Here is a 26,969-nt window from a genome sequence, read left to right as displayed (position 1 = left end):
CCGCCGGAAGCGCACCGTGATTTATGACTAACTGCGAATTTTTCACTCCACACACACACCAACCATGGCTTCCCAAACTTACAGATCCACCCGTTCGGCAGTGGACCAGGCGGTCTCATTCGAGGATGCTGTCATGACCGGATTGGCTTCCGATGGCGGGTTGTTTGTACCGCTGACCATCCCCCAACTTCCAGCCTCCTTTTTGGACGACTGGAAGGATTGCACGTTTCAAGAACTCGCCTTTAATATCTTGAGATTATACATCTCTTCCAGCGAGATCTCCGACACCGAGTTGAAGGACTTGATTACCCGTTCATATTCTACCTTCAGATCTGACGAGGTCACCCCTGTTAAAGTGCTTGACAAGTCCAAAAACTTATACTTGTTGGAATTGTTTCATGGACCTACCTATGCGTTTAAGGATGTTGCTTTGCAGTTTGTAGGTAACTTGTTTGAGTTTTTTTTGAAGAGAAGAAATGACGGCAAGCAGGGTGATGCCAGAGAGACCATCACCGTGGTTGGTGCGACTAGTGGTGATACTGGAAGTGCTGCTATATATGGGTTGAGAGGAAAGAAGGATGTGGATGTGTTTATTTTGTATCCCACCGGCAGAATTTCCCCCATCCAAGAAGAGCAGATGACTACAGTGGAGGACAAAAATGTCCATACTTTGTCGGTAAAGGGTACTTTTGATGACTGTCAAGATATCGTCAAACAGGTGTTTGGTGATAAGCAGTTCAACGAAACATACCATGTGGGAGCCGTCAACTCCATCAACTGGGCACGGATCTTGGCCCAGATGACTTATTACTTCTATAGTTACTTCCAGGTGCTGAAACAGTCGGATTTGCCCGTCAGGTTTGTGGTTCCTTCTGGTAATTTTGGAGATATTTTGGCTGGTTATTTTGCTAAGGAAATGGGGTTGCCAGCAGACAAGTTGATCATTGCCACAAACAACAACGACATCTTGGACAGATTCTTGAAGACTGGCCGGTACGAAAAGTCGGGTGAAGTTAAGGCCACCTACTCTCCTGCCATGGATATCTTAATTTCTTCTAACTTTGAAAGATTGTTATGGTACCTCGTCAGAAACACCGTCACCAAAGATGATAACAAAGCCGGGGAAATATTGAGTACCTGGATGTCACAATTGAAGACTTCCGGCTCCATCACCGCCCAACCTGAGGTGTTGGTGGCTGCAAGAGCAGACTTTGATTCTCAAGCAGTGGACGATGTTGAAACCGGTGCTACCATCAAGAATATCTACACTACCCACCCAGAAAACTACGTATTAGATCCTCACACGGCTGTGGGCATTGCTACGTCATTAAGTTTCATTGCTAAAGACTCTAAAAAGAACTATATCTCGTTGTCTACTGCCCATCCTGCCAAGTTCGCAGAGGTGGTGAATGCTTCTTTGAGTGGCATTGATGGTTACTCGTTCGAAGATAAGGTATTACCAGCCGAGTTGAAGGCTCTCTCCACCAAGGAAAAGAGAATCAACTTGATTGACGAAGCGTCGTTGGAAAAGGTCAAATCCAAGATCATCGAGATCTTGAACCATTAATCAATTCGAATTTTCCACTGTTGTTGATGCTAACTTGGTATCCGGCTTCTTCAAGAAGCAGACTATCCACCAGTTTCTTGGCTTCTAACGAGGCCACAAACTCCTGGTTTTGTGCGTTTTTATATAATAAGTATTTCAAGCAAATGATCGCTCTTTCTTTCATGAACGGATTACTATCGTCAATAACGCAACTTGATAAAATGACCTCAATTCCGTGAAGTTCTCGAATGAGCTCCTGGATCTTGAAGTTCTCAAACGTTAAATACGAGAGGATCTCGATGATAATGGACTTGATATGGGGGAACTCTATGATTTGGTTCTTGTTCTTCATCATATTCTTTGGTTCGATGCTCTCATGAACCACTCGAAGCAACGGTATGAGCAAGTTGACCATCTCGTAGTTTATGAGAAAGTCTTTGGCTATGTTGAATTTACTCAACTCGCTGACACAGTCCAACACCATTAAAAGCTTGGGGTGTACTGCTCCAAGAGAGTCAAGGTCTTTGTTGTTGAGTGATGCAACAGCCACGCCGTTCAAGAACTTGAACATCTCAAAGAGCCAGCTCAAAATCCCAAGAAGCTGGGAGTTGTTCCAATTATCCTTCGAGGTGATCACGATCTGACAGATTTTGAGTACCTTCTCGTCGTCATGTTTGACGATCCACTTACTGAAGCTCTCGTGGGCAACCACTTTCTCCCATATCTCGAGATATAGCCGTTCGATTTCATTGGGGTGTTCGGTTACCTCAAAGTTTGTCAAATGCCTCATTGTCTCAATGCCATAGTCGTTGTAAAGCATGTCATAAATGTTCTGGTCGTTTTTGAATAAGTTGGATAGTGTCACAAGAACTGGGTGCTCTGTGTTATCGTTAAACTTCATTATTTTAGTTAAAGTATGTATGCACTGAGGTTGTTTAGTCTGTGATATGTTAGCAAATATCTGGTAGTATACGATAACCGTTTTAGTATACATTTCGTTGGAGGATGGCACCACTCTTTGGAACTGTTCCAAGCTGGTGGCAATGGTCTCAATCTCAAAGTCGTTGGTCTCTATCACCAAGTTTCGAATTATCAAAAGTACTCCTCTGAAGAGTCTTAAGTATTGTATGTCATCAGAAGCAGGGATAATTAGGTTCTGAAGTTTGGCTGTTTTTGAACGTAACACCACACGGATTTCGGGTTCACTAATCAGTTGGGTTACCATAGATCCAATTTGTGTGATCTTGGAGTCAAACCCGGTAGCATTTAGCTCGAGTTCCTCAATATATTTTGCTAAGTCCATGTCGCTCATCGAATAATTCTAAATTCGAGTTCGCATTTGCAAACAGAAAAAGGAAATGTTTCGCAGCCTATCGAAGCCAGTTACTGTTTACACAAACAGATCTACACAACTTGGGTCAAAAACATATAATCGGGAGTACGGCTATATAGAAATATCACACGCATGGGGGTTTCTCCAGCAGTACTGTGGTGCCAAAGGATCTACCCTATAGCCCAACGCTAACAAGTATTGTCTGAAGTTGAACATTCTCTGAGTAAAGTCGTAAACTCTAATATCACCGTTTTCGTCCTTATTTCCACTCCAATACACTTCGGCAAAAGCAGCGGACCGGGACCAGATCTTCTGTACCAAGTTACTGGAATCAACTACCTCGCCCCATAAGGCCACTTCGGCGCCCTTTATATGTCTCACTTCCAGCTCAGTCAAATTCATCATGGGATCAAACCTGTAGAGGCTTTCCCAGGTCTTATAAGGATCACACCACGATCCAGCTGTTTTCGGGTTGTTGGTGACCCATTCTCCAAATCCACAGTCCAAGTAGTATTGATCGTAGGGAGATAAGATCACATCGTAGCCCTTCGAAGTTATGTTCTTGATACTTTCTACCGATAACCACACTTGGATCAAAGAATTCTGTTTAGGAGGTTTGGCAGCATAGTTGGTAATAAGGTCTTCCCACATCATCACTTGTGTTGTATTGTCTTCGGATAAAAACTTGAACAGACGGTCGGTCCAATATTGCACAAGACTAGCATAACCTTCGTCACTACCAGCAGGGCCAAACCCATTCTGCTCGTACCATTCCCATACGTCATTGGAGAAGTCGGAGCAAGGTTTGTGCAATTCGTCATAACCAACGTGAAATGTGTAGTCAGGAAACAACTGGTTAACCTCTCTAAAAATCGTCTTCGCCACCTCGTACGTCTTGTTACCAGCAATATCAAGCTGGCCCGGTGCCGGTTCAGTAGCAATGTCTCCCACGTTCCAAAAGCCTTTTCCGCAAGAAATGATCTTAGGGTCCACTAGTCTCCAACCGGCATTGGCGTGGCTGGCCAATTCGATTTCAGGAACTATTCTGACACCTCTGGCGTACGCATACTTGACAAGGTTGGAAACGTCTTGTTGAGAATAGGATTCTTCTGGCGAATAAGCATCATTAATCATCTGGGGATACGCTTTTACTTCAAGAGGCCATGACACAGTATCCAGCAAATGCCAATGTAAAGTGTTGAGTTTTGCCATGGCCATGATGTCGATGTTCTCCTTGATCGACTCGAGTGATAAGTAGTTTCTTGCTGAGTCTATCAATACCCCTCTGTGGGAATAAAGGGGATAATCAGAGATCTTGACTGACCCTTCAATAATCAAGCGTCCATCTTTGTAGATGACGAGCTGTTGTAAGGTCTTGAGACCATTCAAGGCACCCCACGTAGTATTAGCGGTGATGGTGATTCTATCACTAACTTCAAGTGTATAAGACTCGTCTACTCCATATTGCAATGGAGCATCGTCAAGAATATTCACCTTAAGCTCATCCAAATCATCATCTCTCTTTGAGTTTGTGGGCGGGCCTGTTGGCACTGGTTCATACAGCATTCTAAGACCCTCGATAGCCTCAGGGTACCACTGTAGCCGGTTAATAACTTCAAGCATTGTTTTAAAATAGTCTTCTACAAAACTGTTGGGAGAGCTGTTCAGAAGCAGCAAGTGAGGGTTGAAGCTCTTGTAGTTTTGGTCAACCCATTCAATACTAATGGGTTTGGGCAATGGATTTACCACCACTGCAACTACTACTTGTAGCACAAACAACAAGACAAACAAGTTTTTCATTGTGAACTGGGCATACTGGTGGGTTTGCGGAGGGTTTATGTAGGTTTTCGCGGAGCTGTGATAATGCCCAGTTGATAATGGTTGCATTGTTGCAAATTGCGAAAGGTGCCTGATTTGCATGTAAGTTGCAGTGGATGGTGACTGCGACCATAATCGATGCTGCCTTGTGAAAGAGGGTTATTGTTTCTTTGGTGGTGAACGTTCTGCTTTGCAACCACTTGCACCTAGAGACCCTGGCTCTCATGGGCCTATGGTTTACCCTGTTAATGGCTGACAGTCTTTGAAGTTTTGGTGAAAAATACTAATTCCAGGGAGATTTCAAATTGACCCATAGTGGACTAGGAAGGCCTTTAATTTGATGTTGCATTGAGAATCTTATCAACTAGTATGAGCAACTCTAATTCAGTTTGCAACCTTAAATAGAAACCTTATGTACATGACATCAACTCTTCTCATCACTCATATCCTCATATTTATCGTATTATCATCACTCGTATCACATCTTCCTCCTATCTTCGTCCTTTTATGATTAATCGTTGGTGTATGTTTCATGACACAACCCCTGCCATTAGACTACTCAACCCCTGCCGTTAAAATTACACAACCCCTACCGTTCGATTACACAGCCCCAGCCGTTCGATTACACAACCCCAGCCGTTCGACTACAAATATGCCGCCTCGTCCTTCATTTCCTATGGTACATATTCATCTAATCATCTAATCATATCTCTAATTTGACCCATCCCCGGCCAACATCTGCGAAAAACTGGGTGAGCACCTGGTCGTTGTGCTTGTTGATAATGTCACCAAAACCAGCCACCGGCTGGCCTCCAATAAACAACCGAGGAATGTCGTCCGAGTCCAGCACATCTTGGGTGTCCAACTCATCCGATTCTTCGGCGTCCTCTTGCATATGGCTACTGAACTTCTTCAAGTAATGCATAATCTCCGCATAGTGAGGATGTTTTTTCAAATTGATGGTCTTCAACTCGGGCGTCATTTTCAAGCTGTTCAAGATCTGCTTTGCCCGCTCCTGCTTCAAGAGGTTTTCGTCGTTGAGCAATAAAACCACTGCATCGATGGAAAGCATTTCTACCAAATCCTGTTGGGGATTGTTGGAACCTTCAGACACCGTTTCCGTCTCAACATCAGCCGCCCCGTACTGGTGCTGGACGTGCAGGTAGTCTTCTGTATCCTGTTCTTGCTCCTGGCTCTGTAACTCCCCGGATAACCTTTCCCATTCGTTCATATCATTTCCAAGGCTTTGCACACCCAATAAGGATTCAAGAGTGGTATCACGGCCAACGTCGGGATCGGAGCCAACTAGTTTGTGGAAATGGTCAACCAACGACGAAGATCCAACGCTCCGTGAAATGAGAAAGAAGTTGATGACGGAGCCTGTCAAAAAAAGCGCTAACACTATCAACACAATATCAATCCGACTGTTCTTCCGCCTATGTTCAAGAGATTCGGGGTCGTGCGAGTCAAGCTTCTCGTGTATCAGGTGGTGGCGCATGTCGGCGCTGAACGACGAAACACTGCGTTTGTGAAGTTGGGGCATTTTATTCTTGGACATTTTGTAGTGGTTACTGTAAGTTTACAAAAACTGGATTTCTCAGGGCATTTATATCAAGTGGAGGACCGCTGCATGTTTGGTGGTGCGCGCACGCCTTCGTCCTTTGTTCCCCAGAAGTTAGGGGCCCGCGAGGCGGCTTTGGATGGCTTCATGAGTGATAGGACCATAGGGAAGGGGGCGAATACAACCATACGTTGGTATTCAGACCAAAGGAGGTTGATGGGGTTTGCCTTCACAATGTTGGGTTTTGACGTTTGTTTTGTGGCTGGTACCGAGAAAGGCTTTTGGTCACAAGACAAATAATATCGTATACGAATGATCAACAATAAACACGCCCAAATGATTATTTTTCGCGAAGCATTAGGGAACAAAGGCGCTATTTTGGGCAAAGGGATTTGGCAGTCGTGCGACGGTGCCGGAGGCCATGGGGCCATGGACACAGAGACGAGCGTGGTTGACGGGAGTTGTAGACGGTGGACTGGGCCGGGCGGGTGATTGGGCGGTAGCGGGAAACACCTGGCCGGGCGCGGGAAGAGAAGCTTTTTACCACTCCTGGAGGTTGTTTGGTGTAAACAACCGGGTGATAGGAGCGTGTGAGTTGAGTTGCGTGGTTTGTTTTATATTTGTACCATGAGATAGAAACTTTTTTTGGCAACTTTTTCTCTCTTCGATGGAGAATTATTTCTACAATATAAATAAAAGCTGCTAAAATTACATAAATCACGTAAATCATTATTCTAAACCGCTGACATCTACTGAAAAACACATAAAACGAGAAAATCTCAACTACGAATATCAATGCAAGTCCTTTCTACTACTTAAAATCGTCTTCCACTCGTCCCAGATTGCTATTTATCAGAAGTTTGCTATTTCTAGTGCTTTTGCTCTACCGGCTCGCCAATTCTCGCTAATTCTCGCCAATTGTCTCACCAAAAATAGCTCTCTTCACCTTCACCAAATGCACGGGCAAGGTCGTGCACCTCCCAAACGAACCCGCCACGTACTTTCGCACAAATCATTTCAACCTCGATCAACACAACAGAAAAACCCAAATTCTTTCCAACAACAATGTCCAAAAGAAGAGCGTATCCTCAGCCTCAGTATGCCAGTACTCCCCAGGCTCCGGTGGCTCCACTCCAACCAGGAGTACCTGCGTACGGTGTCCCTCCCGTCATTCCTGGTGTTCAGTCTCCACCTGTCCAACAACCTGGTGTCAACGCCAACTACTATCAACCCGATCAATTGGCATCGCAGTTCCAAGGCATGAACGTCGGTGATGCCCAGGCCCCAGCCGCCCAGGCTCCTGCTGTCAATGGGCAGTACCAGTACGGGAACTACCAACAACCTGGTGCCAACCAACCGTACCAGCCCCAAACTGGTGGATACAATGCACCAGGGGCCGCCTACGGGGCCCCTGCCACTGGATTCTCAGCAGGCACCGCGTACGGTGCTTCCACTAGCACGCCAAGTCTTCCGCTTAACGAGCTCTACTCGACAGACCTCATCAGAGAATTGCCTCCTTCAATTAGCGATTTGAGTTTACCTCCTCCTCCAATCATTATTCCCCCTAATGCCACTGTGGTCCCCGACTCGGATTCTGCTAATGCGTCGCCTGATTTCTTGCGGTGTACATTGAACGTGGTGCCGACCACCAACTCACTTTTGAAGAAATCAAAGTTGCCTTTGGCTTTGGTGGTGAGACCTTACACCGCGTTACATGATTCGGAAGAAGATGTAGCAGTATCTGTGGATACTGTCATCAGCCGTTGTCGGAGGTGTAGGGCGTATATCAATCCCTTCATCACTTTGGCCGATCAGGGAAGACGTTGGCGGTGTAACTTGTGTAATCTCTTGAACGATATCCCCATGGGATTTACGTTTGACGAGTTGACCAATACCTCCAAAAACTTCTACGACCGGCCCGAGTTGAACTACGCCGTCACTGAGTTTGTGGCTCCAAAAGAGTACCTTGCTCGTAGCCCACCTCCTTGTGTGTACTGTTTCTTGATTGATGTATCTGCTGATGCTGTCAATAGTGGGTTGACGGCTACCGTCACGAGAACCATCTTGGAGAGCTTGGACCGGATCCCCAACACAAACAAAACCTCTCGTGTGGCGTTTATTGGGGTGGACTCCAGCTTGCATTACTTCAAGTTTGCTGAAGGTACTGATGGAGTCGAAATGTTGATTGTGTCTGATATCGATGATCCTTTCTTGCCCTACCCAGACTCTTTGTTGGTGAACTTAGAAGAGAATAGACCCGCAATTGAAAAGTTGTTGTTGGACTTCCCCGGCTATTTTGAAGGAACCGCTAACACTGGTTTGGCATTGGGCCCAGCATTGAAGAGTGGTCACAAGATGATTAGTTCCATTGGTGGAAAGGTGATTGCCTTTGCTGCCTCTTTGCCCAACATTGGCGAAGGAAAATTACTGGTGAGAGACGAAGAACAATCGGGTAAACCAAAGGAATCTCAAACCTTGTTGTCTGTTGCTGATAAGTTCTATAAAGCTTTTGCGGTTGAATGTAATTCTGCTCAAGTTACTGTCGACTTGTTTTTGACTTCTTCCAAGTACCAGGATGTGGCTACGTTGTCTAATTTGCCTCGTTATACTGCGGGTCAGACACACTTCTACAGAGCTTGGTCAGCTGCCACGGCAGAAGATGTTACGAAGTTTTCCAAGGAAGTTTCCGAACACTTGTCGATGGAAATTGCATTAGAAGCGGTGTTGAGAGTTAGGTCTTCTTCCGGTGTTAGAGGAAGTGCATTCTTCGGGAACTTTTTTAACAGATCTTCCGACTTATGCTCTTTCCCAACCTACCCCAGAGATCAAAGTTATGTGATTGAAGTATCCATAGAAGAAACCATCACCAAACCATTGGTATTTTTCCAGGCTGCCGTATTACACTCCACTCATTTTGGCGAAAGAAGAATCAGAGTGATTAACTTGGCCCTTCCTACTTCCAGTAAATTGGACGACGTGTATGCTTCTGCTGATCAACTAGCTATTGTGAACTACTTTACCCAAAAGGCAGTAGAAAAGGCCTTTAGTCACTCTTTGCAAGATGCTAGAGATTTGTTGATTAAATCGTTGGTGGATATCGTCAGTGTTTACAAGAAGGAGTTGGTTGCCGGCAACATCTCTGGATCCTCGCCTTTGCAAGTGTCCACAAACTTAAGAATGTTGCCATTATTGTTGTTCTCATTAACCAAACATATTGGATTAAGAGCTGAAAAGGTTCCAGCCGATTATAGAGCTATTGCATTGAACAATTTGGCCACTTTACCAGTCCACCATTTGATCAAATACATTTATCCATCGGTTTATTCTTTGCACGATATGCCTGATGGTTGTGGATTGCCTGAACAGGTAACTCAAATCAACGAAGAAACCGGTGAAGAAGAAACAGTTTCCTCGACCAACATCTTATTACCAGAAGCTATAAATGACTCTAAAACTAGCTGGGAAAACTATGGTTTGTATTTGATTGATAACACTACGGAATTATTCTTGTGGGTTTCAGGAGATGTTGTACCTGGATTGGTTCACGATTTGTTTGGAACCGAAAACTTATACACGATTCCATTTGGCAAGACTCAATTACCAGAGTTTTCGTTTGAGGAATCAGAGTTCAACTACAGAGTTCGTCAAATCATCGGCAAGTTGAGAGAACAAAAAGACCAAATCACTTGGAAAAACTTGTATGTGGTGGTTGGAGGATCGTCCCATGAACCGATGGAGATCACTACCCAGCGGGATTTGATGGCCTTGAGAATGTGGGCTACTAGCTGTTTGGTCGAGGATAAGACCGGAAGCGACCAAGCTTACAGAGAGTTTTTGAACACTTTAAAAGGCAAAGTTAGCCAATAATGGATTTTAATACTATCTTTTCCTAAAAAAATATACATGTGTAAACTAACGACCTAGTGATATCAACTCAACCGCATCAAGAAATAAATCAAGTTGTTCATGTTCTTCAGAGCTGTTGAAAGTCTCTTTTAATGAGTTTTGGATGCCTGGTTGATACGTTTTCAAATTCTTTGCAATAGGCCCACCTCTAGCCATTGTTGAAGCAATACCTTTTTTGAATCTAGCAACCAATTTGGACCAGTAAATTTGTTCAAGAGACTGGCTCCCAAATTCTTCTAAAAGTATTCGGTACAATGTGGTTGTGTTTTCGAGACGGTATATTTCACAGCTTTGCAAAATAGTTGTCAACTTCAGCAAAAAGTCCATACTGGCAGTTTTCACTTCTTTCAAGATCACGATAAAGTTTCTAGGAGACTGAAGGGACCGAGAGAGCTGGCTCGAAATGGTATTGACATGCTTGGCTATGGTAGCCCGTTCAAGAGTGTCCAAGAACCGGTCCCTTTGAAGGATATAGTATGCGATTAAATTGTGTTGGAGCTTGATATTGGCAGTAGTAAAAGTAGTATTATGGCTGAACTCGTTGACTATGGTTTCCATACAAGTATTGACCAATTGGTGGTTTTTGTTAATGTGTACGACTTGATAGTCCCTTATGATCTTTATGGTTACCAACGACACTCGTAGTTCGTTTTCTTTGGTAGTTCTCTCACTCTCGTAGAGTTCAGTGATCTGTTTATACAATTTAGCCAACTTGATCAAGTCATTATTCTTCTTGGTTTTGTCGTCTTTTTGGACGCTTTTCTCGAGGTCTTCCACTTGCAGCACTAATAGGAAAAAGAAGTTGGACCCTCTGAGAAGGTCAAGAGTTGTATGGACCTTTTTCAATGCTGAGTTCATCTTCTGCGCTTCATCAAAAGGCTCAATGATCTCTGATTTTATTTTCTGAAACAGCCCGTTCACCCGACCAAGCAGCGGAGTAATCTTCTGCTTTATCACATTGTTGGTATGTTCGATTTCACTGAAGTTGGCCACCAAACTTTCGTGGTTTTGAGATGATATACTTGTCATTCGCTTTTCCACCTCGTCGATATCAAACGTTAATTTCTTGATACTGGTATCTATATCGATTTCCGTGGTATCCCGATCATTGGTAGCAAGTAAAAGGTCATTAGCAAACTTATAGGTGCTGAAGTCTTTTTCTAAAAACGCTTCGAAATCTTCTAGTTCGTCCTGGCCCTTCATGCTGTCCACTTTTTGGCGATTCACTCGATCGCGTTTTTATTTCATCTTCTACTGTACATTAAGATACTATAATACATGATTCATGAAACTGGCTTGGCAGCCTTCTTGTTCTTCTTGCCGCCTCGCTTGTGCATCTTCTTCTTTAACAAACGTCTCTCGTTCTCCCTATGTACTCTTCTTGCTTCAGCCTGACGTTTCTTGGACTCTATTCTCCCATCTCTCTTATTCTTCCCCGGCCGTTTCCTACTAGGTCTTTCTGGACTTATATTGGCATTGTGTACATCGGCATCAAGAATACGATGGCGGTACCAATCATTTGTGCTGGTGGCCAACTCTACTCGACTCCATATGTCTTCTCCAGTTACAGCCACGAGATGGAAATTAGCCCTCTGTTCTTCAGTGTACTGGGCGAAGTAGTAACTACTAGGCCTTTCCGACCTCAAAGTCTCAACAGATTCTTCTCTGAGATTGACCTTCATGATCTTGGTTTCTGTTCGTCCTCTTTTTTGAGAATCACCAACCAGATGGTTTTGGGATGAGGGAGCTGAACCAAACGAAAATAACGGGAAGTCAAACTCGTCTTCAGGCTGCTCTTCTTTCAAGTCTTCGGTATGTTCCACCTCGATGATTTCTAGGTTCAAATCGGGAATATATGTTGGATTGTCTTGTAGCTCATCTCCGGATTCATAGAGTGAAGACCTCGACACTCTGGTTTGGGGTTAGTATAAACAAAATAGAAGACAAATACTGCACCGTGGAGACACCACGGATCCTCAATAGAGTCAACAGCAGTCAACTACACACATACTTGGTATAGGAAGCCATCGCGGCGGGTTTGTGAAATTTCAATTTGCTTTCGCAGCCTTCATCTAATAATTAATTTATACATTTTGAAAATAGTACAATGGCTTATAATACAATAATATACAAAAGCAGCTACCACATGGTGGTTTTAGCTTCATATACCGCCTTGAGCAAGTCCGGTCTATGTTTGAAACTGTAGGGAATAAAGGTTCCCGACGACTCGAAATCAATAGAAGCATTTTCTCTTACTGGAGGTCTAGAGATGTTCAATTCACTGAACTCATTCAAGTTCTCGTAGTCCACTTGAGTGAATAAGTTAGAATCCACAATCACTTCATATGCCAAATGAGCATCCAGCTTCAACACCTGCTTAGCTTTGTCCAAACCGATGAACAGGACCTCGAGGTTTTTGAAGTTCTGGTGTCCTTCAACCAACAACTGTTTAGATATTGGGACATTGGGTCTTTTTCCTCCGAGTAATGGGGCAAACAAGTTCCATAATTTGGATCTGTCTCCGATTGTTGTAGGTATCTTATCAGATTCATCACAGGTTCTGGCCAATTGTAGATAGCTGATTCCGGTGACTAACACTAAGTGCAAGTCAAGGACATACTCGCTGCCCTTGAAGTTAAACACATAAATGGGTGAGTATTTAAGGATGTCCGACCTATCCAACGAGCCAGTCTTGAGGTATCTCAAACCCACAGGAATCGAGTCCATCATTCGCTTCTTCCTGGCCTCTTCCTTTTCTCTTTCGACCCTACGAGTTTCTTCTTCGATTTCCCTGATTTTGTTTTGATCCTCCTTTTCTTTCAACAATTTCATTTGTTGTTCCTGCTCAATTTGCTTCAATCTTTCTTCTTCACGTCTGCGTTCCTTTTCCTTCTCTGATTTCAAAAACATGTCTCTTCTGGCCCTCTTCTTTGCTTCGGATTTCTCCTGGTAAATCTTCAACTCCTTTTCTCTTTGAGCTCTCATCTCTTCTTCCTCTTTGGTCAATTCAGCAGGAGGAGGTGAAGGGGAAAATGATTTGGCAATCTGGGGAGGAGGTGTGAGAGATTGATCTCTAGAAGCAGAATGCTCATACTCGCTAACTTCTCTTTTGATTTCGGCTTTGTCTTTAAAAAGAGTGGAAATTTGGGGTTTGATGTTCAAAGGTTCATCTTTTTCAATATCCCTAGATATCAGCTTATTCAAGTTGGGAACTTCATTTCTCTTGGGCTCATCCCGAGACTTGACTTTCTTCAATTTCTTTTCATTGGAGTCGCTCAATGATTTTGTCTTCTTTTCTCTTTCAGGTTCCTTGCTCTCGTTGGTGGAAGATGAAGCAAAATGCTTGGGGGAGACCGAGAGATTGTGGTTGACCTTCATATTATTCTCAAGCATTTCAATTTCCTTGGAGTCAAAGTTAGGAGATCTTTGACTAATCTCTAAAGCATTCAAATCATCCTGGCGACGTTTGAGGAATGGATCAGCACCTCTGTCCAACAATAATTGAATCACATCGTGATGTCCTCTTCCTACAGAAGCCAAAAGTGGCGTCAAACCACACTTGTTTTTCAAGTTGATATCATAGTCTTCCACCAATCCCAACATAATTTCAACCAACTCCAAATGGCCGTTTCTGGCAGCCAAAATCAAAATATCGGGTTTCAAGTCCAATCTACCTCCCTCAACAAGATATTGCACTGCCAAATCTTTGATACCTTCAGCTGCATACTTGTAGACTTGAGCAGTGTGATTTTTCTTCTTCAAAAGTTCACTGAAATAGTTGTCGTTGGGATCTTCGATGATAGTGTTGGGTGAAGGGGATTTCTGAAAAGTGATCTGGTTGTTATGGCTTTCGGACTTTTCTAAGAATCTGTTGTTTGCTTCTTCAAGTAATTGAATTACCTCGCCATAGCCCTCTTCACCTTGATGCTGATTATGAATCTTGGTCAACGCCGTGAAACCATCTCTATTGAAGATTCTAGGATCAGCTCCATTGTCCAAAAGAATCTTAACAATTTCGAGATGTTTGTTGTCGGCAGCATCTATTAAAGGGGTTTCCAAATCACCGTCAGGTAATGCCTGTTTATTGACATCGGCTCCATGTTCAATCAAGTACTTGACGATTTCGACATCTCCATTTAAAGCAGCTTCATGAAGACAAGTGAAACCACAGAAGTCCGACTCATTGGCATCAGCACCTCTCTCGATAAATGATTTGACTTCTTCCAAATTTCCTTTTTTACATGCTCTTTGTAATAACGAGCTTCCACTTGAATCACGCTTAAGAACATAAGGTTTCTTGCTTTTCTCTGGAAATATCCGCTTCATTAACCTACTGGAATACTCGGTGCTTGGTAAAGAATCAGACACGACAGTTTCAGCATCCGAATCAAATTCCATGTCGGACTCGTAGTCTTTGACAATAGCATTGATTTTTGGATCGAGATCAGAAGCTACTGGAGCGCTGCTGAGAGCTGAGGTGGCGACACTGGGAACAAACGTGAGCGGCGAGTCGAGCGAGCCAGTCGCACTAAGAGGGTGATGAAGGTGAGGTGTAGGCGCCTGTGGGAGATCACTAGGTTCTTTGTGTTCCTTTGAGTCAGTGTTCTTGTACCCGGTAATTGTGTCGACGCTAGTGTCCTCTTTGTGTACAATATCACTCGTGAGACCAGCGCTTTCACTTTCAATAGGTGCACTCCGTGCTGACAGGTTCAGTTCCTGCTTGAGCACCTGATCTTCGGTTTCCAGTTTGTGCACCTCCTTTTGCTCCTTTTCAACAGGCACCTTGCTCACTTCGACTTGCTCACCAGGAGCATCTCCGGACAAAGTTGGTGTTTCTTGATACTTTTCTTCCTCATCATTCTCTAGAACATCAGTTAAGTGGTTCTCGGACACAACCAGTTCACGTCTTTCAGAAGAGACTCTTGGTGTATTCAGCTCCGGATCTGCAGATTTCAGGCGATTTCTCAGGCCTGGGTCATCTGACAGTCTGTCTCTTGTGAAGGAGTCAGCATCGGCTGATGAAGCTATTGACGGTGAAGGGCTATACGAGTCTCTTTCCCATTCATGGGACTTGTCTCTTCTTTCCACAGAGGACAGTCTCAGCTTCAAAGAGTTCAATTCAAAGGCCGGACGGGGTTTGCGGTAATCATCGTATGGACCGTTACGGTTTTCATTTCGACGGTCATAGTAAGGATTGGTTCTTTCTGAAGTTGAGTTACCATAGTTGGGAGTATAGGAGCTTCCACCTGAATTTGTGGACGATGAGGCTCCAGGGTGGTAGCTGGATCCTTGACCGGAGAGCTTGTGTTTCTTGGGATCGTATCTATCGTAGTGCTTGTTCGGTTTGCGTTTGTACTTTGGCCTGTATGAGTTATCAGAGTTTGCGATAGAATTCATTCCATGCAGCCCCGAGTCTTGATTATTAGAATACAGGCCCGACAGACCATCATAGTAGTCTCCATGATAGTTGCCATACTTATATTTTTTCGGGTTCCTATAGTTGTTATAGTTGTTACCTGACATAAAGCTATGAAGATTTTTTAGTTAGTCTTCGCGAACTTTTGTAGCAAAGAGAGGAGGGTAGTAGAAAGAATATAGGAGAAGTGATAGGTCCCAACTGATTAATTTTCATGGCATCATATTCATACTATACAGCTAGTGTACATGGTTTAAAGTCTCATTAAAATCCATGAGTTCAAAGATCAAGCTCATGTTTGGACAGATCCGATCGCAGCTCTGGATGGTGTAGCCTCGTTCAAATACTTGCCGGTTGGTTTTTTCTGGTGAACTGGCGCTGGTGCCTGTCTTCAACAACTCATATGCGTCATTTACGTTCATTTTGAACTTCATCATAAAGTAGGCAACCACCACACACGCACTTCGTGAGACTCCACATTGGCAGTGCACCAAGATCTTTCGTTTGCGAGACCTCGAGTCCAGGTCATCATAACTAGCCATGAGTCGCGTTAATTGCGGTAACTCCTCCGAGATAGAGCTCGTGTGGTTCCAAGGAATGTAGATATACTTTTTACTTGCAAGGTTCTCCTTGTTAAACTCGGCCAGCAAGTCAGGGCATTCTTTGGCCACGTTAATCACAAGGTCAAATTGATTAATTTCATCGATGGTGGGCTCTGAGTACAAAAATACCGAACCGTTAAGAACGTTGGCCGGTCCGTTGGGATATGCATCAAGCTGGCTCAGTTCTTGGAGCTCTTCTGGCACGTTTGGACGGAAGCTAAGAGTGTGGGTTTCTGACTGACTAACGGCCAACTTGGAAAAACTTTCAGTTAGGTCGGAATGGGGGAACTTATAGTCTTTCGATGTGTGTAAAGCCGGGTTGTTTCGTACGCGTGGCAGCGACTCCACTGGCAGGAGTTTAAGCGAGGAGGATGTTTTCAGGTCCAAAAGCATAGTGCTGGAGTTATTGTGAACGATGGGAGAAGAGGAAAGGAACGGTGACTGCGAGTCGGACGGCTGGTCCAGCGCCAGGATGCCGATGGATAAGGCTTTTTTGCTGGCACCGCTGGTGGGCCCCGCAGTGATACTGCTACCATCGTCCAAATTGAGTGACAAGTTCTTCATATTTATGTTTCTGTTTGACGTCAAGGAACTTGGCTTGCGAGAGTGTTTGGGACTATAGTTGACCATGTATTTGGGCAGCGAGTCGCTGTCTGGTGGAGACGAAAATGATGAGTAAGATGAACTGGTGGAGTGGGACACGTTGGAAGACAGTTTTTCACGTCTAGGGGTGACAGCAAGCAGGCGGGGTGCCGAGAGCTTGGGGGTAGTGTCCACGAGTACCGGTGTCACGTCGGCCCGGCAGTTGATATGTTGGGTGGAAGATGGGGAGGGAATCACGTAAGCGCCAGGTGAAAACAGCGACTGAGAAGGTGTGGGAACGGTGGGCCATCCAGAGAACAGGTCTCGAGAACGGGAGTTGGGATACGCCAGAGAAGACCCCGACGCCGACATGGACGACAGCGAGGGCGACTCCATGGCGGGTTCATTCATAGTGTGGATTGGTGTATGTAGAAATTTTTTATTTGGTTCCTTGAAACGGTGCGGGTATTTTGTGGTTTGTACCTGACAATTCGGATCTGAAACAATTTAATTTGAGACGCTTACAACGGGTGAGGGATTGGCGACAAGTTATCGCTGCACGTAACGACGACACTAAACAAAGCTTTCTAATGTAGCAGAAGATAATATCACGTGTGGAAGGTTCTATACAGTAGATCTGAATGTTTATTATAAATAAATGCATACACAGCGCCACGGGCGCCCGTGCTGATGAAATGTGCCAGGGCCAAATTCCGGGAGTTGAGCTGGTTTTGGCTCTTGGATTGGTTTTTGTGGATTGGAATGGATTGGATTGTGTCAACCTCACCTGTATGGGGCATCAGCATCAATACAGTACTGTAATTCCTGCTCCCACTTGTCTCCATTTTCCAACAACTTCTCCTTATTGTACAACAACTCTTCTCTGGTCTCAGTGGTGTACTCCACGTTGGGAGTCTCCACAATGGCATCCACCGGACAACTTTCCTGGCAGTACCCACAGTAGATACATTTGGTCATGTCGATGTCGTATTTAAAGGTTCTTCTTGAACCGTCCATTCTCTCTTCAGCCTCGATGGTGATGGCCTGGGCCGGACAGATAGCCTCACATAATTTACAAGCAATACATCTTTCTTCACCACTGGGATATCTTCTCAAGGCATGTTCACCTCTGAATCTGGGAGAAATAGGTCCTTTTTCAAATGGGTAGTAAATGGTATATGGTTCCCGGAAGTACATTTCCATACAGAGGTACATTCCTCTGGCGATTTCGTTCAAGAAGAAGAACTTGGTGGCTTTGCTCAAGGCACTTTCACTGGATTCTTCCCAAGATTTGGGTTGGGGCAATCTGAATCCCTTGGGCCAGATCGATTGGGTGGATGATCCGGTGGTGAGGTACTCGTTTGCAACAGGCTTGAAGAGCCGGCTGGCTGTGCTAAAGCCTCTGGCAAAGCCTGGGACTTGTGTGGACAATCTGAACATGAGTAAGAAGGATTGTTTGTTGAGGAAAAGGATTTGGCAAGATTTTTTTTGTGAGAATGTAACAAGAAATCTATCTGTTCTCATTGGCTGTGCGCGCCCAGTGCGTGCGCGGACCGTCTGATTCACCAACTGGGTGCAAATGTGATGATCGGAGGAGGGTAAAATAGAACAAGGGGTTAGTAGAGCAATCAAGGGAGAGGAACAGAGGTAAGGAAGGTAAAATGATCCGAGGGGAATTTTCAGAATCGAAATTGGTGTGTTTTTGGTGAATTTGGTTTTGCTCTAGGAGCTTTACTCTCATTTATGATGGACAGCAAGAACCAGTCAGAACAACTTAACAGTGGCCTGGGAGCGGGAACTGTAACATCTCTAACAGCATGATTTGTAGGATGGAAAACCATTGGAGGACCAAAAACCATTTTTAAAACTAAAACCCCATTTTTCATGTATTGTTGTCTATAGAAGTATATGAGTGTAATCCATAATTGAACAAACCTCTTCTCACCCAAGCAACCGCAAAGCAAGCTCCACAGACGCAAACGTTCCGGCCGAACACGGCGTGGCCCTCAAGAGACATGGTCCTATTCCCTTCCAGAACCCTCTCAAGCCTGCCGTTGCATAAATGTGTTTGGCAGCAGACACAGAACTGCCCCGAAACTTGGAATTAGCAAACCCGTCGCTCTGCACGTTTGACTTGAGCACGTCCAATGGATACGCACTGAGCCATAGGAGGTTTCCTGCCAATGCTCCACTAAAGAGCAATTCTGGAGTCGAAATCTCATTTCGAGAGCTGTAGCCACGCACACTGAGGAGCAGCTGGATCGTCAGCTCGTAGGCAAGAAACCACACGCCGTAACTTTGAATTTCCCGTAGAAGCGTGATGTTGAAACCCCGAAAAAGCCCTCTGGCTCCATTTTCTCTGTAAATTTGTCCAACAAGTTGACTGACACTAGTTTTACTGGTTTTGGACTGCGACAAGATCCGCAATTGTTCCACCGGCGTCGTCACCGGGGTGTTGATGATACCGGCCAACGCTCCACAAATGTATGTTTGAGGCCAAAGGTTCAATTGGGTCTGGTTGTACTTTTGGAGAATGTAACGTTTTGACTCGTGAAACCCGTAGAACTGCAACGACACACACGCGCCGACACCCACAAGCGGCGCCAACGTTCCCTTGTAGAACGCCGAAAGTCCTTCGTTCTGGAGAACCGATTTGATGATGGAGGCCGAACTGGCGTGTTGCGACAGGGTCTGCAATCTGATCTTGACAAGATCGAATGGCTGGCCGATAAGCACCTGGGTAGCGCCTCCCACGAAACCGGCAGTCACATCTTTAACCTTTCTTTCGAGAGAATTGTCTACAGACATTGGTGTAGAAGAAACATTGAGATGCGATTGATAAACTGATAGTGAAGAAAGGAGCAATCGCAATCGCGCGTGAGGATTCGAAATCTCGTGCCAGCAGCGACAACGAAATAATGAATTGGCCGAACCAAATGGTGAATGGGGAAGTGGTGAATGGGGAATCTGGCTAGTGGTGGTAATAGAAGAGGGTGAATGAGAAGGGAGGTGAAGCAATGGAATTGGTTTTGAATACACATGTTCGATGGCTCAATGGCCTGGTGGTTCTTTTTCAAGAACCAAAGAGGAACCTAAGCTTTGCATTCATAGGGTACTCATCAACACCAGCGGCTGCTTTGTGAACTTGAGTCGTTACTGCACATATTCTAATATACTAATTGACTGCAAATCATCTATGTTTTTTTCGCGTTCGAAGTTTAGAAACTTGAACCTATCAATTCGCATTCTAGCTTACTACTTGAACAAAATCATCATGAGTGCATCACCTCCACCGTTGCCTTCTCGCGACACCCCCACCAATCTCGTACACAGTGAAGAAGAGGCAGAGTTGGCGGCAGGAAAGTTTTCCGGGTTGAAAATCCATGTTAATGACGCAACCTCTGCTACTGCCAACACAAACATTACCCCAAACCCTGATACCTTGTCTGTGCTTTTGTTTGAAAGACAATTGTCTACGTACGCACTGCCCGTTATGAACGAAATGTCAGATATGTTCTCCATCAAGAGCTTGAGCGAGGAAGCTATCAAGAAGCAGACTGAGAGTATTCTTCAGAGTGGTGATGGTGAAGGTATAAACGAATTTTGGAAGGCATTTGTCACCGTTCCAGACAGAGACATTCTTGCGTATGCCCAAGAAAAAAGGCTCGAGGATGCTCTCGTGGAAGGGATTCCATCGCAGCTCCGGAGCTTGGTGTATTTGAAGGCGTTTCATGTGAAGTACCAATTGAGCAAAGAGAGATACAACAGCTTGTTGAACAAGAGTATTCACGCCGATTTACCCTTCAAAGACAAGATCGATGCCATAAAAGAACCGAAGATTCGTGATGCTCTCAGGGTATTCAACTACTATGTCAATGAAGTGGTGACTTCAGCTTCAAATAAGATAGAGGTCGGCAACAACGGAAGTTTTAATCATGAGATTGTAAAGGCACAGGATAAGAGCAAACAGTTGCAAACAATCATTCAAATTGGCCAGTTGTTGACAAACGTTCCTGGGTTGACTGAAGAGCAAGCATTGTATCTTTTGTTGAAATTCAATAAGGTATTATGCAACACAAATTTTAGCGAGTTGTACTACGAAATCAGCAGGGCACTCGAAGACGAGGTGGACGAAGTGTTTGCCCATATAGCCAAACAAGGTATCAACATAAAGAACATAATACTACACCAGGTTGAAGGTCTACTCGATAGTATTGACGACCAAGCTATTGGCTTGGAAACATTGGACTTTATTGTGTTCCAAGGGTTTACGTGGTTGAGTCGTCGTTTCGTCCACATATTCACAAGAGCACAAGAGCATATACTAAGCCTTGAAGGAGACAAGCTCTCGCAGTACCTCCAGAGTCCTGATCTTTTACAAGTGATAATCGACTCTAACAGCAGACAGACCCTTGAGTACCATCCTGATATCATCAAGTACGAAAATGAGTACTATCTCATCCATGTCAACTCATTAAACAACAACAACTATGAATTGGTCAATTGCAAGGAGATTAATGAAGAACTCAACCTTAAGATTCTGGTGCTTAACGGCGAAATAGACAGTTTGAGGACAACCCACGTAGAAATATTGGGCCAGTTCAAGCAATACCAAGAAGATGTGGATAAAAACGAGCAGTTAAATGACCAGCTCAACGGGAAGTATAACGAGTTAAAAGCTAGGTTTGAGAAACTCACCATGAAAGCCAACTTGGACAATACCATCAAGGCCAACAAGGAGTTTAGTGAGAGAAATTCGGAGCTCGAGGCACAAATCGAACAGCTCAAGGCCAGCATCGCAAAGAAGTCAGAGAAGGTCGCCAAGTATACGTAGGACTGTTAGTATGAGCGAATATGTAAATATGATGCAATTTATGAATTATACGAATTAAGGTTATTAAAGTTGGGTGATGCGCGCAAAGCGTCTTTTGACAAATTGAAGGCTGATTCTCATCACCACTAATACCTAAAAAGGATATCCAGCTTCAAAATGGAACACCAAGGAGTCGGAATTGTAGGTGCTGGTATTGTAGGCTGTGTGGCTGCATTGGCACTACAAGCCCGAGGGTTTTCCGTGACTTTATTTGAGCTCAGGCAAGATCCTCAACTCGAGCCCGAAATGAAGAATCTTCGTTCCATCAACTTAAGCTTAAGTAACAGGGGAATTAGAGCCATGGACAAGGTGGACCCGCTCTTAAGCCAACGTATTCTCGAGTCGTCGGTGCCGCTCGTGGGAAGAATGATCCATGACAGAACTGGTACCAAGTGTGAGTCACAGTTGTACGGATTATTTGGTGAGCACAACAACTCAATTGACAGAAGTGTATTTAACAAGCTTTTGATAGAAGAAACACAGCACAGAGGAATAAAGGTCCTCTTTAATCACCGGTTGATAGCGGTGGAAAATAAGGATGTTCCCAAGCTTCTGTTTGATGTTTTGGGAGAAATAAATGACTTTGAATTTGACTACATCATTGGCAGTGACGGAGCATTTTCTCAGTTCAAATACCAGGTTCAAAAGTCCATGAGAATGAACACAAGCCAAGACTACATCGACATGCAATACATGGAGTTGTACATTCCTCCTGGACCCCAAAACTCATTTCTTATCGATGCCAACCATCTTCACATCTGGCCTCGAGATAACTTTATGTTGATTGCATTGCCCAACCTGGATGGGTCGTTCACATCGACGTTTTTCAGTCCGTGGCACGTGATTGAGGGAATCGAGTCTCCTGAGGCGTTTGGGGAATTTTTTGAAACCCATTTCCCCGATGCCGTCAGTTTATTGGGAAAGGAACAACTTGTAAAGGCATACAAGGAGTATCCTAGAGGTGCGTTGATCCAGACGTCTGCTTATCCATACCACTCACCAAACAAAAAAGCCTTATTAATCGGAGATGCTGCTCATGCTATGGTACCGTTCTACGGCCAGGGAATGAACTGTGGCCTTGAAGATATCACGGTGTTGCTTGAGTTGTTTGACCAGTACCAGGATTTGGCCGTCAGTTTCGAAAAGTATTCCGAGGTAAGAAAAGATGATTTGGATACGATTTGCAAGTTGGCCATGGATAACTATAATGAGATGGCCAGTAAAGTCACCCAAGCATCGTTTTTGTGGAGAAAAAAAATCGACTACTATTTGGGAAAGTATGCAAATGGCCGTTATTTTCAGTGGATTCCCATGTACTCTATGATCTCATTCAGAGACGATATTTCGTATTCTAAAGCGGTGGACATCAGAGACACGCAAGACCGGTTTATTCGGAGACTTGAGCTCGGTGGAGCATTGGGAGTTTTGGGGTTGGCCCTAGTCAAGGGCTACCAAGCATACACTCGGTTTCAACGCAATTAGTCGGGTTATATAGTAAAAATATAATGATAAGCAGTAATGATGGGGTTGGTGTCGTGGGACTACCGGCCTTATTTGGGCCTTTCGCAGAATCATCTTTTCGCAGTTCGGTGTGAAAAATCTTCAACTAGTGCACAGACACAGTGGAGAAATATGCTTAGAAACGTTGCACACACAAGCAGTGGATGGTCCCACTGGACCCGCACGTCGTCTGTGGGGGTCAGAATGTTTAGCAGCAGTTCTTTGCTTTGGAATGATGCCCGGCCACAATCTCCAATGAAAGTCTTCTTCGATACCTTCAAGAGCGAGGTCAAGAAGTCTAATGAATTAAAGGAAAACATCAAGGCCTTACAAGACGAGACCGGCCGGTTGGGAGAAAGCGATGCCTTCAAAAAAGCCAAGGAAGCCTACGATAGGGCCCAGAAGGGAGGAAGTGCAGCAGGAAAGGTGGCTTCTAAAGCAGCTGAGAACATTGGAGAAGTGGCCTATAAAGCATGGGAATCCGAGATAGGGAAAGGTGTAAGAACCACCGTTAAGTCCAGTGCTCAGGCCGCGGATAAGGCGTTCGAGCCGGTGAGAAAGACTCAGGTTTACAAAGATGTTTCCGAAGTTATAGATGATGGAACCTCTAATGCTTATGGGGGATTCTTGACCAAAGAGAAAAGAGAAAAGTTGAGACAAAAGGAGTTACAGGAAAGATTGAAGAGCGGAAAGATGTGGAAGCCGCTCTCGAAGGACGAGGAAAACGTACGTACTGAGTTGGTGGCTACTGAACATAAAGCCACCGGTCCAAGTTTTGATGATAAATGGGAAAACTTCAAGTTGAAAAATCCCATTGGAAAAGTGTTTGTGCTTGTGAAGGAAAGATGGGACGAAAGTGAAAACGGCTTGATCTCATTGATCAGAACCATCGTGGAGAAAGTGGTGGGATTCTTTGCTGAGACTGAGCAAGCCAAAGTAGTTAGGCAGTTTAAGCAGATGGATCCAAGCTTCAGATTGACCGACTTCCAAAAGACATTGACCAACTACATTGTTCCTGAATTGTTAGATGCCTACGTCAAGAACGACGAAGAGATATTGAAAAATTGGTTAAGTGAAGCTCCTTTCAACGTGTGGAAAGCCACCAACAAACAGTTTGTGCAACAAGGAGTGTTCTCTGATTCCAAGATTTTGGACCTCCGTGGGGTAGAGGTGGTCACGTGCAAGTTGTTACAGCCCAGTGACGTGCCGGTGATCGTGGTGAGCTGTCGGGCTCAGGAAATTCATTTGTACAGAAACATCAAGACTGGAAAAGTGGCAGCCGGAACCGAAGATAATATCCAGTTGAGCACATATGCGTTAGTTTTGACCCGGAACCCAGAAGAGTTCCACAACGAAGTCACCGATGGCTGGAAGGTGTTGGAGTTTGCCCGAGGTGGCTCCAGACCCTTTCACTAGTTTGTAAATAGTATTTTTAATGTACATATAGTCATCGAGTGAATGGAGGTCGTGCGCGCAGTCCAAGTGCCTGTCGCACCGGTTGATCTGAAATGTTGATGAAAAGCAAAGGACAAAACAAACATGAGCGATTCGTTTGCCAGTAAAGAAGAGGCAGAAAAAGTGTTTGGCCGTTTGAAGCAGCACCCCACCAATCAGGTGTGCTTTGACTGTGAGAACAGAAATCCCACCTGGACCTCAATCCCCTTTGGGGTGATGTTATGTTTGGAGTGCTCGGCTGTCCATAGGAACTTAGGTGTCCATATATCATTTGTCAAGTCATCAAATTTGGACTCCTGGCAGAGAATCCAGTTACGGAACTTCAAGTTTGGTGGCAACAATGCCGCCAAGGACTTCTTCATGAAGAACGGAGGAAGCCAGTACTTGAATAAATCGGTTGAAGCTTCTGCCAAGTACAACTCTAACGTGGCCAAAAAGTACAAAGACAAATTGAAGCAAAGAGCGGCCGAAGATGCCATTAAGAATCCAGACGTGGTGACTTTGGACGACTTGAACGATGCGGAGGAGGTTAGCAACAGCAGTAACAGTAGTGATTCCAACTCAAATAACGACTTTTTTTCCAACTGGAGTAAACCCATTACTACGACCCCATCACCACTTGGGTCCAAGAATAATACTCCTTCTGCATCCACCGAAGACTTGACGGCTCCAAGCACGACTCTGACTCCTGCTGCCAGAAAACCTATAACTACCAGGACGTCCAGGATAAACAGAACTGCAACTTCAGCGTCCACCTTGGGCAATAAGAAGTCGTCAATTTTATCCAGCAAGGGAAACGCTCCCAGGAACTCTCGCTTGCAAAACAAGCGGATCAACAAGACTGAGGTGGAGGACATCGATTTCGATGAGCTTGAAAGAAAGGCTAAGGTGGAGGCTGAGGAGGCTAAGAAGTTGGGATATAAGCCAGAGGAAGAAGCAGAAGTACAGTACGATTTTTCCACCAAGCCGGTGCAAAGTTCCAAAACTTCAGGTAGTGGGTCGGGTGGTTTGTCTTTAGGGGGAGCAGGTGCCACGGAGAAAGAAAGGTTGGCTCCCGCACCTATTAAGGAAACCACCCAGCAGTTCCAAAAACTAGGATTCGGTATGGTTGTTGGTGATAACACTATCAATTCCAACAAGAAACAGTATAAGGAGGCCGCATATACTGGAGAAGTGTCCAAACGGTTTGGTGCTCAAAAGGCTCTTTCGTCGGATGAATATTTTGGTAGAGGACCAAGATTCGATAAAGATGCCCAGGTAGAGGCTCGGGAAAAGTTACAAAAGTTTGGTAACGCTCAGCTGATTAGTTCGGCTTCATACTTTGGCGAAGATGAACAACAAGGTAACCCACAAAGAGGCAGAGCAACTTCCGGCTCCCTCAGGGATTTGGAAAGTACCGCCAGAGATTTTGCCAGTAAGTTTTCCGGTAATGCCAATCAGGATTTGGATGTTTTGAAGGATGTTTTGGAAGATGGTGCGAATAAGGTTGGTAACTACTTGAGGGACTTCTTGAGATGAGTGTTTTACTCTATACGTATATATCGGAAAAGTCAATTTTATGTATTAACCCGAGAGGTGGCTAATTTGTTTGTTTAAACTTTAATACACCCTAAGAGATAGTTTAGAGGCTCACAAAACATCACCATTGTAATAATTTTTTTTAACCATATCCCTTATCACCTCTTGGACTTTCCTATGAAGTTGGAATGCTGGACGCGATCATTACTTTTTTGCACCCAAAGCTGTGGAAAATTCCAAGTACAACTACCATGCTTACAATCAGAATGACCAACAAATTTGTTCAGTTGAGCGACTGTTCAACCAAAGAGACTGCAGATCAAGCCACATACTTTTTGGACTTGTCCAGTGGGGTTTTGGCCTTACTTGACCCCGTTGCATCATTTCAAAAAAGAATTAGATATGAAGAGAAAGACATTCGTATCGCCAAGTTGGCGGTTGAATTCAACGATTTCAATACGAAACTTGAAAGAACAAGAGCTGAAATTGATGGGGACCAAAATAAGGAAGAAGTGTTAGAAGAGAATATGATCCGTGATGCTAACTCCTTCCACGACATAGTAAACGAACCTGATAGACCAATCTGTTGGATGAAGGTCAACGGCATGTGGCCAAATTATCCGGGGACATTACCAGACTTAGTGACTTCTTCGGATCAAGAAATCGATAAAATATACCAGTCATACGGTTTCAGCAGTCTACCAGGTTCCAGAGATATGAGAATCATGATGATTCTATATCACCTTGGCTTTGTGTTTTGAACTTGAAAACTTGTTCCAGAGGTGGCTATTATTTTGGTGGCTTATGGAACTCAATAAATACACCTTATAGTAGCACTAGTTGTCCTTGTTCCATGTAT

The 26,969-nt window shown here is 44.4% G+C and overlaps 15 protein-coding genes across 15 annotated transcripts; 6 read left to right on the top strand and 9 right to left on the bottom strand. All coding sequences in view use genetic code 12, as the record gives it.

Moving 5' to 3' along the window:
* Window positions 1-64: 64 nt before the first annotated feature.
* Window positions 65-1,567, top strand: THR4 (threonine synthase; the record flags this gene model as incomplete). The annotated part of the gene is made up of 1 exon (XM_006687139.2): window positions 65-1,567. The coding sequence occupies one exon, from the start codon at window positions 65-67 to the stop codon at window positions 1,565-1,567; it is 1,503 nt and encodes a 500-aa protein (XP_006687202.1).
* On the bottom strand, window positions 1,568-2,858 carry PSN45_004311 (uncharacterized protein; the record flags this gene model as incomplete). The annotated part of the gene is made up of 2 exons (XM_066158263.1): window positions 1,568-1,584; window positions 1,631-2,858. 2 exons carry the CDS (start codon window positions 2,856-2,858, stop codon window positions 1,568-1,570), a joined length of 1,245 nt encoding a protein of 414 aa, XP_066014360.1.
* A 132-nt stretch (window positions 2,859-2,990) lies between these two features.
* HEX1 (woronin body major protein) lies at window positions 2,991-4,502 on the bottom strand (the record flags this gene model as incomplete). The annotated part of the gene is made up of 1 exon (XM_006687141.2): window positions 2,991-4,502. The coding sequence occupies one exon, from the start codon at window positions 4,500-4,502 to the stop codon at window positions 2,991-2,993; it is 1,512 nt and encodes a 503-aa protein (XP_006687204.2).
* An 898-nt stretch (window positions 4,503-5,400) lies between these two features.
* On the bottom strand, window positions 5,401-6,255 carry PSN45_004309 (uncharacterized protein; the record flags this gene model as incomplete). The annotated part of the gene is made up of 1 exon (XM_006687143.2): window positions 5,401-6,255. The coding sequence occupies one exon, from the start codon at window positions 6,253-6,255 to the stop codon at window positions 5,401-5,403; it is 855 nt and encodes a 284-aa protein (XP_006687206.1).
* Window positions 6,256-7,323: 1,068 nt separating this feature from the next.
* On the top strand, window positions 7,324-10,125 carry SEC24 (COPII subunit; the record flags this gene model as incomplete). The annotated part of the gene is made up of 1 exon (XM_006687144.1): window positions 7,324-10,125. One exon carries the CDS (start codon window positions 7,324-7,326, stop codon window positions 10,123-10,125), a length of 2,802 nt encoding a protein of 933 aa, XP_006687207.1.
* A 45-nt stretch (window positions 10,126-10,170) lies between these two features.
* Window positions 10,171-11,367, bottom strand: COG5 (Conserved oligomeric Golgi complex subunit; the record flags this gene model as incomplete). Its single annotated transcript, XM_066158262.1, has 1 exon — window positions 10,171-11,367. One exon carries the CDS (start codon window positions 11,365-11,367, stop codon window positions 10,171-10,173), a length of 1,197 nt encoding a protein of 398 aa, XP_066014359.1.
* An 80-nt stretch (window positions 11,368-11,447) lies between these two features.
* Window positions 11,448-12,192, bottom strand: PSN45_004306 (uncharacterized protein; the record flags this gene model as incomplete). Its single annotated transcript, XM_006687146.1, has 2 exons — window positions 11,448-12,075; window positions 12,176-12,192. The coding sequence occupies 2 exons, from the start codon at window positions 12,190-12,192 to the stop codon at window positions 11,448-11,450; spliced, it is 645 nt and encodes a 214-aa protein (XP_006687209.1).
* A 111-nt stretch (window positions 12,193-12,303) lies between these two features.
* On the bottom strand, window positions 12,304-15,687 carry PSN45_004305 (uncharacterized protein; the record flags this gene model as incomplete). The annotated part of the gene is made up of 2 exons (XM_066158261.1): window positions 12,304-15,620; window positions 15,681-15,687. The coding sequence occupies 2 exons, from the start codon at window positions 15,685-15,687 to the stop codon at window positions 12,304-12,306; spliced, it is 3,324 nt and encodes a 1,107-aa protein (XP_066014358.1).
* A 132-nt stretch (window positions 15,688-15,819) lies between these two features.
* CPP1 (tyrosine/serine/threonine protein phosphatase) lies at window positions 15,820-17,175 on the bottom strand (the record flags this gene model as incomplete). Its single annotated transcript, XM_006687147.2, has 1 exon — window positions 15,820-17,175. One exon carries the CDS (start codon window positions 17,173-17,175, stop codon window positions 15,820-15,822), a length of 1,356 nt encoding a protein of 451 aa, XP_006687210.2.
* A 372-nt stretch (window positions 17,176-17,547) lies between these two features.
* NdufS8 (ndufs8, ubiquinone oxidoreductase 23 kd subunit) lies at window positions 17,548-18,204 on the bottom strand (the record flags this gene model as incomplete). The annotated part of the gene is made up of 1 exon (XM_006687148.2): window positions 17,548-18,204. The coding sequence occupies one exon, from the start codon at window positions 18,202-18,204 to the stop codon at window positions 17,548-17,550; it is 657 nt and encodes a 218-aa protein (XP_006687211.1).
* A 501-nt stretch (window positions 18,205-18,705) lies between these two features.
* YMC1 (carrier protein ymc1) lies at window positions 18,706-19,572 on the bottom strand (the record flags this gene model as incomplete). Its single annotated transcript, XM_006687389.1, has 1 exon — window positions 18,706-19,572. The coding sequence occupies one exon, from the start codon at window positions 19,570-19,572 to the stop codon at window positions 18,706-18,708; it is 867 nt and encodes a 288-aa protein (XP_006687452.1).
* Window positions 19,573-19,960: 388 nt separating this feature from the next.
* PSN45_004301 (uncharacterized protein) lies at window positions 19,961-21,598 on the top strand (the record flags this gene model as incomplete). The annotated part of the gene is made up of 1 exon (XM_066158260.1): window positions 19,961-21,598. One exon carries the CDS (start codon window positions 19,961-19,963, stop codon window positions 21,596-21,598), a length of 1,638 nt encoding a protein of 545 aa, XP_066014357.1.
* Window positions 21,599-21,754: 156 nt separating this feature from the next.
* BNA4 (kynurenine 3-monooxygenase, mitochondrial precursor) lies at window positions 21,755-23,119 on the top strand (the record flags this gene model as incomplete). The annotated part of the gene is made up of 1 exon (XM_006687390.2): window positions 21,755-23,119. One exon carries the CDS (start codon window positions 21,755-21,757, stop codon window positions 23,117-23,119), a length of 1,365 nt encoding a protein of 454 aa, XP_006687453.1.
* A 273-nt stretch (window positions 23,120-23,392) lies between these two features.
* Window positions 23,393-26,110, top strand: GLO3 (ADP-ribosylation factor GTPase activating protein, ER-Golgi transport; the record flags this gene model as incomplete). The annotated part of the gene is made up of 2 exons (XM_006687395.2): window positions 23,393-24,530; window positions 24,660-26,110. The coding sequence occupies 2 exons, from the start codon at window positions 23,393-23,395 to the stop codon at window positions 26,108-26,110; spliced, it is 2,589 nt and encodes an 862-aa protein (XP_006687458.2).
* A 251-nt stretch (window positions 26,111-26,361) lies between these two features.
* Window positions 26,362-26,871, top strand: PSN45_004298 (uncharacterized protein; the record flags this gene model as incomplete). The annotated part of the gene is made up of 1 exon (XM_006687150.2): window positions 26,362-26,871. The coding sequence occupies one exon, from the start codon at window positions 26,362-26,364 to the stop codon at window positions 26,869-26,871; it is 510 nt and encodes a 169-aa protein (XP_006687213.2).
* Between the last annotated feature and the right edge of the window lie 98 nt (window positions 26,872-26,969).

Source organism: Yamadazyma tenuis, chromosome 6, assembly GCF_029203305.1.
Source record: "Yamadazyma tenuis chromosome 6, complete sequence".
Lineage (NCBI taxonomy): Eukaryota > Fungi > Ascomycota > Pichiomycetes > Serinales > Debaryomycetaceae > Yamadazyma > Yamadazyma tenuis.
Note: the sequence above shows the minus strand (reverse complement) of the source record. Positions and strands in the feature narration are given on the sequence as shown.